General features: G+C 40.8%; 2 protein-coding genes across 3 annotated transcripts in view; both read left to right on the top strand.

Moving 5' to 3' along the window:
- The first annotated feature begins 1,218 nt into the window (after positions 1-1,218).
- On the top strand, positions 1,219-6,549 carry LOC139119067 (calmodulin-like). 2 transcript variants are annotated; one of them, XM_070682686.1, is made up of 5 exons: positions 1,219-1,476; positions 2,232-2,268; positions 2,733-2,876; positions 4,741-4,992; positions 5,445-6,549. In XM_070682686.1, the coding sequence occupies exons 1-5, from the start codon at positions 1,414-1,416 to the stop codon at positions 5,492-5,494; spliced, it is 546 nt and encodes a 181-aa protein (XP_070538787.1). In that variant the 5' UTR covers positions 1,219-1,413; the 3' UTR covers positions 5,495-6,549. The 2 variants fall into 2 exon arrangements, with proteins under 2 accessions (XP_070538787.1, XP_070538788.1); XM_070682687.1 differs by lacking the exon at positions 1,219-1,476 and adding an exon at positions 1,687-1,815.
- Positions 6,550-7,507: 958 nt separating this feature from the next.
- LOC139118107 (uncharacterized) overlaps positions 7,508-11,232 on the top strand; it is a 30,977-nt gene continuing 27,252 nt past the window's right edge. Inside the window, exons 1-2 of the mRNA XM_070681400.1 lie at positions 7,508-7,673; positions 8,363-8,393. Coding sequence (XP_070537501.1) covers positions 7,638-7,673; positions 8,363-8,393 — 67 coding nt within the window. The 5' untranslated portion in view covers positions 7,508-7,637. The remainder of the gene's footprint in view (positions 7,674-8,362; positions 8,394-11,232) is intronic.

The raw sequence follows: 11,232 nt of genomic DNA on the forward strand, positions 1-11,232 counted from the left end.
ATCTCTACACCAGACGGGATGATGCACAGATAAAGAGTTGGTCGAGATTGCAGGTGCGGAAACTTATTATAGCATCGCACCGCACGCGTGAAGACGGAATAATATGGACAGTCCCCCCCCCCTCCCAGTTTATTGCTGTAGCTTGTGGTCTGGTCCTTTTAACATGTGATCGTTATAGTATAGTAGATCATACACCGATGTAATAAAATATCGATTTAGCTTTTCCCGCAACATAATTTCCGAAATTATCGCGTCAAATTTAAAATTTCCAACATTTTTAAATACTAGTATGTGATGGTTCTGTGACGTCATTACGAAAGCCCTATTCCCTTCAGAACTCACCGTGACGAGAATAAGCCATACTCGTGTTAAGTCTTTTATTTTACATGGTCGATTGTCTTTACATCGCATTTGTCAGTTGCTAAAAGGGTTAAATAACAAGCTCAATAAAACGCAAGCAGACTATTCTTTTCAAATGGTTTTACAGCTTACGGTGTGTCGTGTAGCAAGTTGATTTGTCCGTGCAAACAATGGCAGATTCGTGTTTTGCTGCCAGCGGTTGAATGAATCGGTTTGGCAAATAATATCGGTGCAACGACTATTGATATGAAATGTTTCATACCGAAATAGTCATCTGGTAGTCATACATGGAAGCATTAAAAAGGAATCAAGTGTCGCTGTGAACACTTGTACCAAGTTTGAACAAAAATCGGTTGCGCCATTTCTGCATTAGTATGGCGGTTTTGGACTTGAAAATTTCATGGCATGGCCTTCAGGCTGCCATTTCATATTTTGAGTATATATCGACATTTATATGTAAGATATGATACTTGTCTGCGAGCTTCATACATCGTACAATTTACGCATGTGAGATGGTTCCACACAAGCAGTTGCTCGGATTATTCGTAAGCGCTACGATAGGCATGTTTTCCCCCGCTTCTGTATGTGCTGTATACACAAAACTTTAAATCCGGAGAGATTAATCGTTGTTCTTTACAGTGGCGATGTTTTTAGAGTGCACCAAGCCCATGCGTTCGCCCGTTTGCAGAGTTGTACGTGAGAGATCGCGTGAATCTATCTGTTTGTCGCCACGTCTGCCTGCGACCACGCCCACAGACAGTGCTCTCCGGTGACTTTTTTGACAGTCAAGCCCCCATGTTAGACCAGGGGGTGTGCCCCAAAACTGTATACAATTACAGCCCAGGCGTCCGGGTATTCAATAGCGCTGATCAACCCCAGACCCGTAGGGTCATAAATACTGTAGTACGCCGAATCAGACACATACGTGAACGCAAGTAACTGTGCCTGGTAACGAACGCACAGAGGCAGCTACTTAAAAGGCCGGCGTGTCGATAAAAAGAACCAGGTAAAAGGAAAGAAGAAATCATAACCAGATCGAACAGCTGTGCCTCGATGTATCGGCGATTGGTGACTGAGTTTGATCGGGGACGAAGCGACGATCATGCCGACGCTGCGGTAAGTCTGACCAGTGGCAAACATTTTCTTCTCGGTCTCGCTTGGGTAGACACGAACAACATTATTGATCCAAGATGGATCAAAGTTATTGTACTAGACCCTCCGTAAATTGAGGGGATGTTGTCTAACTAAAACAGCCAGAAAATACAGTGACTAATAAATCACGCCTGAAAAATGTAATATATAGCGGGGAATAAAAAAGCCTGGAGCATTCATCTCCTCGTCTGTGACTAACAAACCACTAGCATATCCATTGTGTTTCAACGCTTGCTTTATATCCCGCCAATCTTCGTTCTCAGAGTATTCTGAACCGAGGTAGACTATTCGCCAAAGTCGATGGTAATGTCATTTTCTCTCTTCCTCCTTTCCCAAGTTCAAATTTAAGCCTGAAGTATCGAGAAATGACCGTTCTGTTCGCGTGAGTCGTTCAGGTGGTATCCGTTTCCAGGTGGGCGATCGGATCAGTCGAGGTTAAGCCGCAAGGTCCTCACGCCGAGAATGAGAAGTTACATTAGCGTCAGCGCTTTAAGCCGAAAAGCTTGATTTGTGAGCGGGTTAAGCCAGACACGACCATACACTCAAAACTTTGAGAATACCTGTCGGTCTTTCGTTCATGTCCCTGGGCTGTGTGTCTGTGGTATTGAATATATTCCCATTGTTCTTAGCGTTCTTGTTCAAGTTGTTGTAATTTGAATGCCACTTTTTATATCAGTTGTTTCATTTTTTGCTGTCGATTATTGTTTTTTATTCAACAGGAGGAAGAAGTGGAGTTGACAGATGAACAGAGAGATGGTAGGTTCAATACTTTTGCGAAATGTTATTGGTGTAGTTTGGTGAAATAGCCACTTCAAATTTTATTTCAGGGCACTGTTCACCACGATGGGTGCGTACCGTATCTGTCGACGGCTGTTCAGTCCGATTATACAGCTATTATTGAAACTAAATAACACACACACACAACGCCATGGTACATTTGCCGGCGCGACAGGACAATATCCTTTGTGTCCAGTTTCAAGAGAAAATTGTTACGGCCTTGTCGATAACCATAGTAACACGACAAGCGCGTTCATGCCGTTCGTTGAATGGAATTTAGAGGACGAGTGTATCCGAACAAGTGACATCGGCTTCAACGCCCTGAGTGACACTGCACTCAGTGGAACATTTAAGTCATCGCTCTCTTGAGAATGGGCCTTTCTTTTATCTGTGATGACCCCGTTTTCTTGAAGGACTTTTTTGTCATTTTCCACCATTGACAGATTTGAAAGAGGCCTTCACTCTCTTTGACAAAGATGGCGACGGGAACATCACGGTGAAAGAATTGGGAATCGTTATGAGGTCACTCGGCCAGTACCCGACAGAAGCCGAACTACAAGACATTGTGAACGAAGTCGATGCGGACGGTATGCGTGCTTTGTCCTCTCTCTCTCTATCTATAACTTTTTTTTCATTAGGTGTCTCACATCTCCGGGTCCAACAATTCAAATCCAATCAGAAAGTTAGAATGATCGTTGCCGCTTGGCTTGTTTGTGTGTTTAAGTCGAAATTAGGTAAGATAGCTCGCGATGTTCCAGCGCGGTTACCGAGGGGTGGCAACCGGCGGTGCGGATCCGCAGCGAACAAAGCCGGGACAATGCTCGCTGCCTCCGCCGGTCTTCAAGTATTGTAAAACAAACGACTTAGTATACATCTGTCAACAGATAGTAACGGACCCTATGGGAATAAACAACACCACTTTCCTTTGTAGCACTTTAAACGTTTCGTGTTTTGTAAAGGTGTCTCCCCTCTCCATGGCAACCAGTTTGAGACAGACCATGACGACGAGGGCGTTGATGGGTTGTTGATACACATTCTATCAGCCAATACCAGAAAATTTAACATAACCTCCCTGAGCTTTCGTTACATGAACACCGCTTTCCTTGTCGATTATACGCACCAGAATGAGCCAAAATTCTTCACTTTTGAGCGTTCTTTATAACCGAGGATCAATTGTAGTAGGAAATTACTAAACCATTGCTTTTACATGTAACTGAAATTCTATGACGCTTAAAGCAATCGTGTTCAGTTTTTTTCTCAATTTTCTGGACAAAAAATAATGGACAACCAACTTTTAATATAAACAAAGCCAGAAAGCTCCTAGATACCAAAAACAGAACGATTGAAAGAACTTTAAACCTTACAAAGTGTCTTCCGTAGTGTTACTCCTATACCTAAACTATTTAAGTCAGCGCGATCCTCGAAAATGAAAGATCTAAACTTTTGCTCAAACTTTCCTCAATGAAACGTTCAACCAGTCTCTAACCAAATCAAGAATGAAAACAATTAAGGGGTTACCGTGCAAAATTTGGTACCAGAGAAACACATTACCAAATATTTCACTAAAAGATTTTTGAATTTCAAAATGACCGCCACACCTGTGTTAACTCTACATGTATGTGGAAAAATACATTCTTCGATTTAAAAAAAACTGAGATATTGAAAACTTTTCCTTCCTTCAAGAGCTTTATAATGAGCCCCTAACAAGTAATAGACCAAACAAGTGTTGTAAAATGTTTGGGAATTCGACTATCTGTCCCTGAAGCGCATTCTACCTAAAAGTGAATGCTGCCTTTTTGAAGAACAACTGTCTGTTGATAAAGAGTCTCTTTTTGTTACTTCTTGTTTAGAAATTCAACGAAGACAGGTTTTCTTTTGTGATTGATTTCTGTTATCGACATCTTTCAATGTTCGTGTGGGCTCTATTCAAGCATTTGTTGTATACCAGGATTGCTGGGTAGGGCTTTGTGCGCCCCATCCTCCATTGTCTAGCACCCGTGTGAGTTATCGGGAACTTACATCGCCCATCGCGAGGAGTGTTCCTTTCCGAGTGTACATGGGTTGGTAGGCGAAATGACGTGTTCCATACGACTCCAGTCCTCTTGGAGATCGATTGTATCAAGACAAAAAAAGAATGACAGAAAAATTAGCTCTGAAAAATGAAGTAATGGAATATCTGTGTTTTAAATGGAGAAGAGAAGTTGTCACGTGCGATTGGGTTAATGCTTTGCTTTTCTTTTGGCTATGAAGTTTTGACACAGTCCATGAAGTGTGTCCAAAACCAAACATTTGATTACTATCAAAATATACCTATTTTTTCACCCTACGCCAATATCTCCAGATTGCATTGCGAATTGGCCGCCAGTGCAGGTTTTGCTGTATCCCTTATTTCATTTTACATAATTAAAAATGCACAAACCGATAAAACTATTGGTTACTTGGTAATTCCAGGCGATGGAACCATCGATTTCGAGGAATTTCTCGACATGATGGCGAGGCGGTCGAGGAGGTTCAAGGACGTGGACCCTGTCCGAGAACTCCGGGAAACGTTTCGTGTTTTCGACACCGACGGCGACGGCTACATCACCAATGATGAACTGAGGCACATCATGAAGGGACTCGGCGTGATTTTAACAGAAGCCGAGGCCGCTGAGATGATCAAGGAGGCGGATGCTGATGGCGATGGAATGGTCAGTTTTCAAGGTGAGAAGAGATAAAAAATCACTCAAACGACAAGTTTTAACAAGTTGATAAGTGTCTCTGATAATGATTAATGTGTAAATACCTCATCATCGTTGGAATTGATGACATTTTCAGGATATGATGATGATGATGATGATGATGATTGTGATGATGATGATGATGATGATGATGATGATGATGATGATGATGATGATGATTAAGATGATGATGATGATGATGATGATGATGATGATGATGATGAGAGAGAGAGAGATAGAATGAGAGAGAGAGAGAGAGAGAGAGAGAGAGAGAGAGAGAGAGAGAGAGAGAGAGAGAGAGAGAGAGAGAGAGAGGGGGGGGGAAGGGGAGCGGGAGAGATCTGCAACACCTTTACTTTGTTCCGGAAAAAACAGTCATGGTAACTGAACTCTTAAACCCATGGGTAAAAGTTTGATCAAATTTTGTGCCAACAGATTTTGTGAAGATGATGGGTGAAGATACCAGCGCACCTGTCGGAAACTAGGATTCAGTACGCCATGCGTAGATGACTCGATTATTCCAATTGGTCAATAGAGGAGTGATTCTCGATTGAGAATTACATTTTAGCAGTACAGGTGAACAAACCACCAGTCTTTCATCAGGACTTCAACATCCGCCGCGGAGTATTTCTGAAAAAAAATAAACTGTAAACTTAAATTATAGTCACTGGAGGCCCTCTCGGGGATGATGCTTTACCAAAACCGACTTTCAAAAATACCAAACCTGTTTTTCGATCTCTCACAAGGAGGTGAACTTTGTGAACTCGGCAGTGATATATTGAAGGGCGCCGCCATGGTAAGGAAGTGCAAAAAGTGGACCACTTGAGGAAAAATCGATAACTTAACATGCAGATATTCGACATGGCAGCCAAGAATATCAGCTTGTGGATAATTTTGTATGCAATCCTTCATTAGATTTTGGGCTCAGAAACCTACCGTCGCCAACACAATTTTTGTAGCAAACGTTTTATGGCATATCATTTCTGAATGAACTAGTTGTCCGAGGAGCAAGGAGCAAGGAAGGATATGAGACAACTAATTTCATATTTGGTGTTACATTATTTTTTTTTTGCTTTACCATTGTCGTTACTCTTTTTTTATCAATTATTAAGATCAGCTTTATTGAGAAAGACATGTCGACTTGTTGCTCCTTCCCTGCAGCAAGGTAAAAAACAAAAATATACACAAAGTGACCGCGTGATGTCGCTGTTTACATTGTTCGATGACTCGACAAAGAGCAGTGCTTCTTACAGACGCTTTTGTACGCATACACATGCAGATGTTTAATTTATTGATGTCGTATACTTGATAAAGGAAATGCTCATAAAATAATATCAGAACTTGTAAAATATTTTACAGCTCGTATTCATCTTGGGTGCCTCGGCGGTGTATTCAGCTTGACGAGATCGAAATTCAGCAATTTTTTCACCGACGACGACAAATTGTTTTAAGCATTTCGATGTAATGATATCATTGCATTTAATGTAAATTAAATATAGGCTTTCATAGAAAATAAAAGCTTATTCATTTTCTGGTTGTATGGATTTGCATTTAAATGTGGTGTGTATCCAGTGTTACATACATACATACATACATACATACATACATACATACATACATACATACATACATACATGCATGCATGCATGCATGCATGCATGCATGCATGCATGCATGCATGCATACATACATACATACATACATACATACATACATACATACATACATACATACATGCATGCATGCATGCATGCATGCATGCATGCATGCATGCATGCATGCATGCATCATACATACATACATACATACATACATACATACATACATACATACATACATACATACATACATACAATTACATACATACATACATACATACATACATACATACATACATACATACATACATACAATGTACATACATACATACATACATACATACATACATACATACATACATACATACATACATACATACATACATACATACATACATACATACATACATACATACATACATACATACATACATACATACATACATACATACATACATACATACATACTGATTGATTGATTCACTGGCTGACATAGTCACGGAAATGAAGATCATGGGGTGACAATCTTTACAGTACATGTGATGACTTAGCACCTTTTATAGATTGTATAATATACATGTACATAGAGACCGTGTTTATCAGGCTGAGAAGGTGACTATTAAAAGACGAGTCTACAGATAATCATAGGGGTTTTATTCCGTTGAAAATGAGGTTGCACCATTCGAAAAACAGACAAAAATCCTAGTTTGAGTGTAATGGCCGATGTGAAATGTCAGTTTGAAACTCCCAATAATTCACCAGAAGTCAGCGGAACGCGGGGGTACGCCCGGCTGACCGTCTATAAACCGTTCCAGTCGGTGCTCCCGCAACATTATAGAAAGTGGGCAAATGCTTGCATGGGCGTTGTAGCTGAAACCGCGGCGCATGCGCGCTGAAACGCCATGCTCGACCCTGAAACGAAATTTTCACCCATTTTGAAGAAGGCGGGATGTTGGCGTTTCGTCGGAGACGTCGTTATTAGTAAAGGAGGTCTACTTCCCACCATTTTATTGTTACAACCGGGACAGACATGAACTCCATCACCCACGAAACGATGACTTGGCTGGTGAGTATGTCAGATTTTAGCGATATCTCGGCGTTGAGACGGCGAATGTCTTACAAGATGTAACAAATCTTACTATCACTTACACAATAATCGTTTCAGATTCGTGCGAATTGTTTTCTCCAAATCCCGATATAATATACATTCTAACATGCTCCGATGCCGCAAAAACAATCACATTAAGTTCTGGTATAGTATCTTAAGCTGATAAACGAAAACATTGGACTAGCTTCGCTGTTTATCCTATCTAAAAATCATCGAAGAATTATTCCGACACACGAGGTGTAGTAAGCGTAACGCACGTGGCGTCATCTCCCTCACGCATACAAAGTGACACCCGTAGCAATAAAAGTGAGTGATTTCTCATTGAAATAGGCGGACAGTCCCCGATGCTGCCACATCTCGAGCGGGCTAAACTTGTTACCGTCTCATTCATCAGACAGTGTGTTCAGTCAGGTTGCCATTGTTGTCAGCGAAAACTTAGAATGGCCAAACAAGAAGCTATTAAGCTGGGGATACACTTTCTCCTTTTATTCTCGTTGGAGTTGTCAAGTTGAGGGACGCGTACGGACAGAGCCTGAGGGACACGTGTTGATTTCGACCGGGGACTGTGACTATGACCCGCATTTTTTAGTTGTTTACCGTTCTACAACCCGACGCAATATTTGCTTTCTTTCTTGTTTTGTCCGCAGGGCGAGGAACTGACCTCGGAGCAGCTGGCCGGTAAGAAATGTATAGTTTCTTTGTGAGGCAGCGAAAGGTGTAATTTTCAATGATTTCTGAACTGCGTCAAACTTTGCCGAATTTTAGTCTCAGGGCAAAATTCTAAACAAAAGTCGTATTTTTTTTTTTTTTTAAGGTGATCCACATGACCTTTCTAACGTTCTCAATGCTTCTGTTTTCGAGGTTTGAGGAATCGTTACCAGCGACGACTGTCGTTCCGCATCGCAGTTCATAAAAGACCACTCCACAGTTAAACGTTTCTATTTCTGTAGGTTGGCAACGTTTTAAAATTTTAAAAAATGTTTTCCTTTTAACAGCCGCTAGTACCGTTAGCAACGATCGTGTCGAACAATGAATGGGTTGAAAGTGTACTTTACAAGGTATTCACGGAAGGAGTTAAGTGGTTTTCTACTACAGTCACCAAAGCATCGGGTGCTCGCCCTCTGAACTCGGTCGTTGTTTTCATCTCTTCGGCCCATAAAAGGGACAAAACGTTACCGTTGTTTATGATATCTTGGGGCGGCGTGTCTGTTCAATCCTTCCGAGGCGATAAGTATTTATTGCCGGATAATTTTAAAATCGAAGCCCCGTTGTATTGTTGTTTTTACGAGGATAGTGTATATACGCACCGTGGATACGAGTTCGTCGTTCTCGGGTCGCTGTTAATGTTGTTCCCGTTGTTAAACAGCCCCGACAGCCATTCTTAACCTTGCCACCCCCGTGGTGTGGCCCAGCCCTATTGTTTCCAATGGTGAATGCGGACCCGTATACAGGGAAGTGGGGGCGAAGAGGTTAAGTAGTGTCTGACTCGCTGTTACAGTAGCTTTGAAGAGATTTCAATGGGAGATGTCAACCATTACACTACGTCACCATCGAAACTGACAAGTTACTTACGAGACCAACACAGAAAGAAAAATCAATAAGGGGAAATGAAACAGTTATTTCTATGTCTGCCCTTGTAATGCATAAAATCACCCATGATAATCTTTGTGACTGCAGTCACAAGCGTTATCTGCAAACAGTCATTCTCAACGAAGGAAGAAACGTGGCAGTCTTCAATCCCTGTTCGTGCATTCGTGATTGACATTGAAGCTTCCCTATCAATTTTTTCAAAGATAAAAATGAAAAAAAAACACCCATTCCCCTAAGGCATGAAAGTCCATTAAGCTGTTGGTTTTGATAGATTTTCATATATTTCTGTTCTCCTTGAAAAAACTATGTTTTTGTTCTGCTCTGAAAAAATAGATTTAAATTCCTACCTCTCGACATTGCTTTGTGTAAGCTATCTACTGTTTTTATCGACATCTGAATATCATAGTCTGGGCGAAGTCATTTGTCAACAGATTTTGATGAGGCTTGTACTTCCATACCTCGTATTTTAAAGGGAAACGGTCATCAGAACTGCGCCTGTGCGATTTTCTTGTTTACAAACAATGTATTTCGTGCACTATATCTAGTTGCACTTCATCATCATAGCTGCAACATTTAAATTATACGATGTAAATTATGACAGACATGTTTTAACTTTCATCAATCACCATCGTACCTTGGATACAGTGTTTACATTGGTCGTATGGGTCCCATACGACCTTTGAGCGCAATTCCGACGACTGTATCCCTTTAACTAACTTTAAGGAGAAGGCTATAAGAAATTACATTTGTTTTAAAATTACAAAAACATTGGAAAAATTCTCAAAAATTAATTAGTTATTTCCGTTTCATTCTCAAATATTTCCGTTACGCTCCGTTAACTGTAAATTTCGATAACGTTTTCAATTTTTTGTTGCTAAAATTTATCACAGCTGTGTAACCTCTCGGAAAGGCCCAATGCTCAATTTGTCAAAGCAGAGTCAACGTTTCGCCGCACTTGTAATATATCCAATTTCTAATTTTATTGTTGACAAACAAATTTCTGAGCCGACAAGGAATCGTTTGTAAACACAACCCAGATCCTAAAAGTACGCTGTGTTTACTCCGCGAATACTCCGTATCTCAGCTCAGTTCACGAAGAAGATTAACATCTACTTGTTATTTGTACTTCAAGAATAATGAAAGTAGGCATCAATAGTAACAGCTATTTTCATAGCAAATTTTCTCTGGAAGGACATCGCCCATGTAGGTGAGAAAAGGGCAGCTTTTGCTATTTTTTCCTTTACAGTTCTGTTTCGCGTTGAAGCCCCAATGTAGCCACTCTTTCGAAGACGTTTAAAACCGCGCGTCGAGTGTACCAAATAATCGCGCACACTCGTCAAATTTCCGTCCAAATATCATCCACTCAGCCTTGTGAAAACGAATCTTTTTAAACAATTCACCGTGCCAGACTTCCCCCTGTGTGCTCACGACGAAGTCTGTCTCTCTGCTTGCGATTAAAATACTCCTGAAACTTCCATATTAAAAGTGGAAGCTCTAAAGACAAATTTTCTCTGTCGCTGCTTTTCATATTACAGCAGCCCCAATCGCTTTAAGTTTCTTGTTATTGTGGTTTTTAAGGCTTGAAGAGAGCAGCGCAGGTGCTGTACTGGGTATTTTCTGCAAAGAATACAGACTGGGCGAATATTACACAGAAAGCAATCAGACCGTGCACAGAGAATTACTATTTACTGAAGTATCAACGTCCTTTTCGGATGCCAAAACAACCTGACGGGCAACAGAACAAAAGTATACTTGGAAGAAAGCTGTCTTGTAAATAACTATGTTCAGTATTTTCCCCATTATGTAGCTCTTTAATATTTTAAAACTTGTTCATTTCTTTTCAATATAAGTGGTGGTGAAGAGATTTCTCCGATTTCGATCTTTCTGTTTTGTCTCTTAGTCTCGTGGTTTCAAATATCAGCCAACC

This window comes from Ptychodera flava, chromosome 19 (assembly GCF_041260155.1).
Source record: "Ptychodera flava strain L36383 chromosome 19, AS_Pfla_20210202, whole genome shotgun sequence".
Lineage (NCBI taxonomy): Eukaryota > Metazoa > Hemichordata > Enteropneusta > Ptychoderidae > Ptychodera > Ptychodera flava.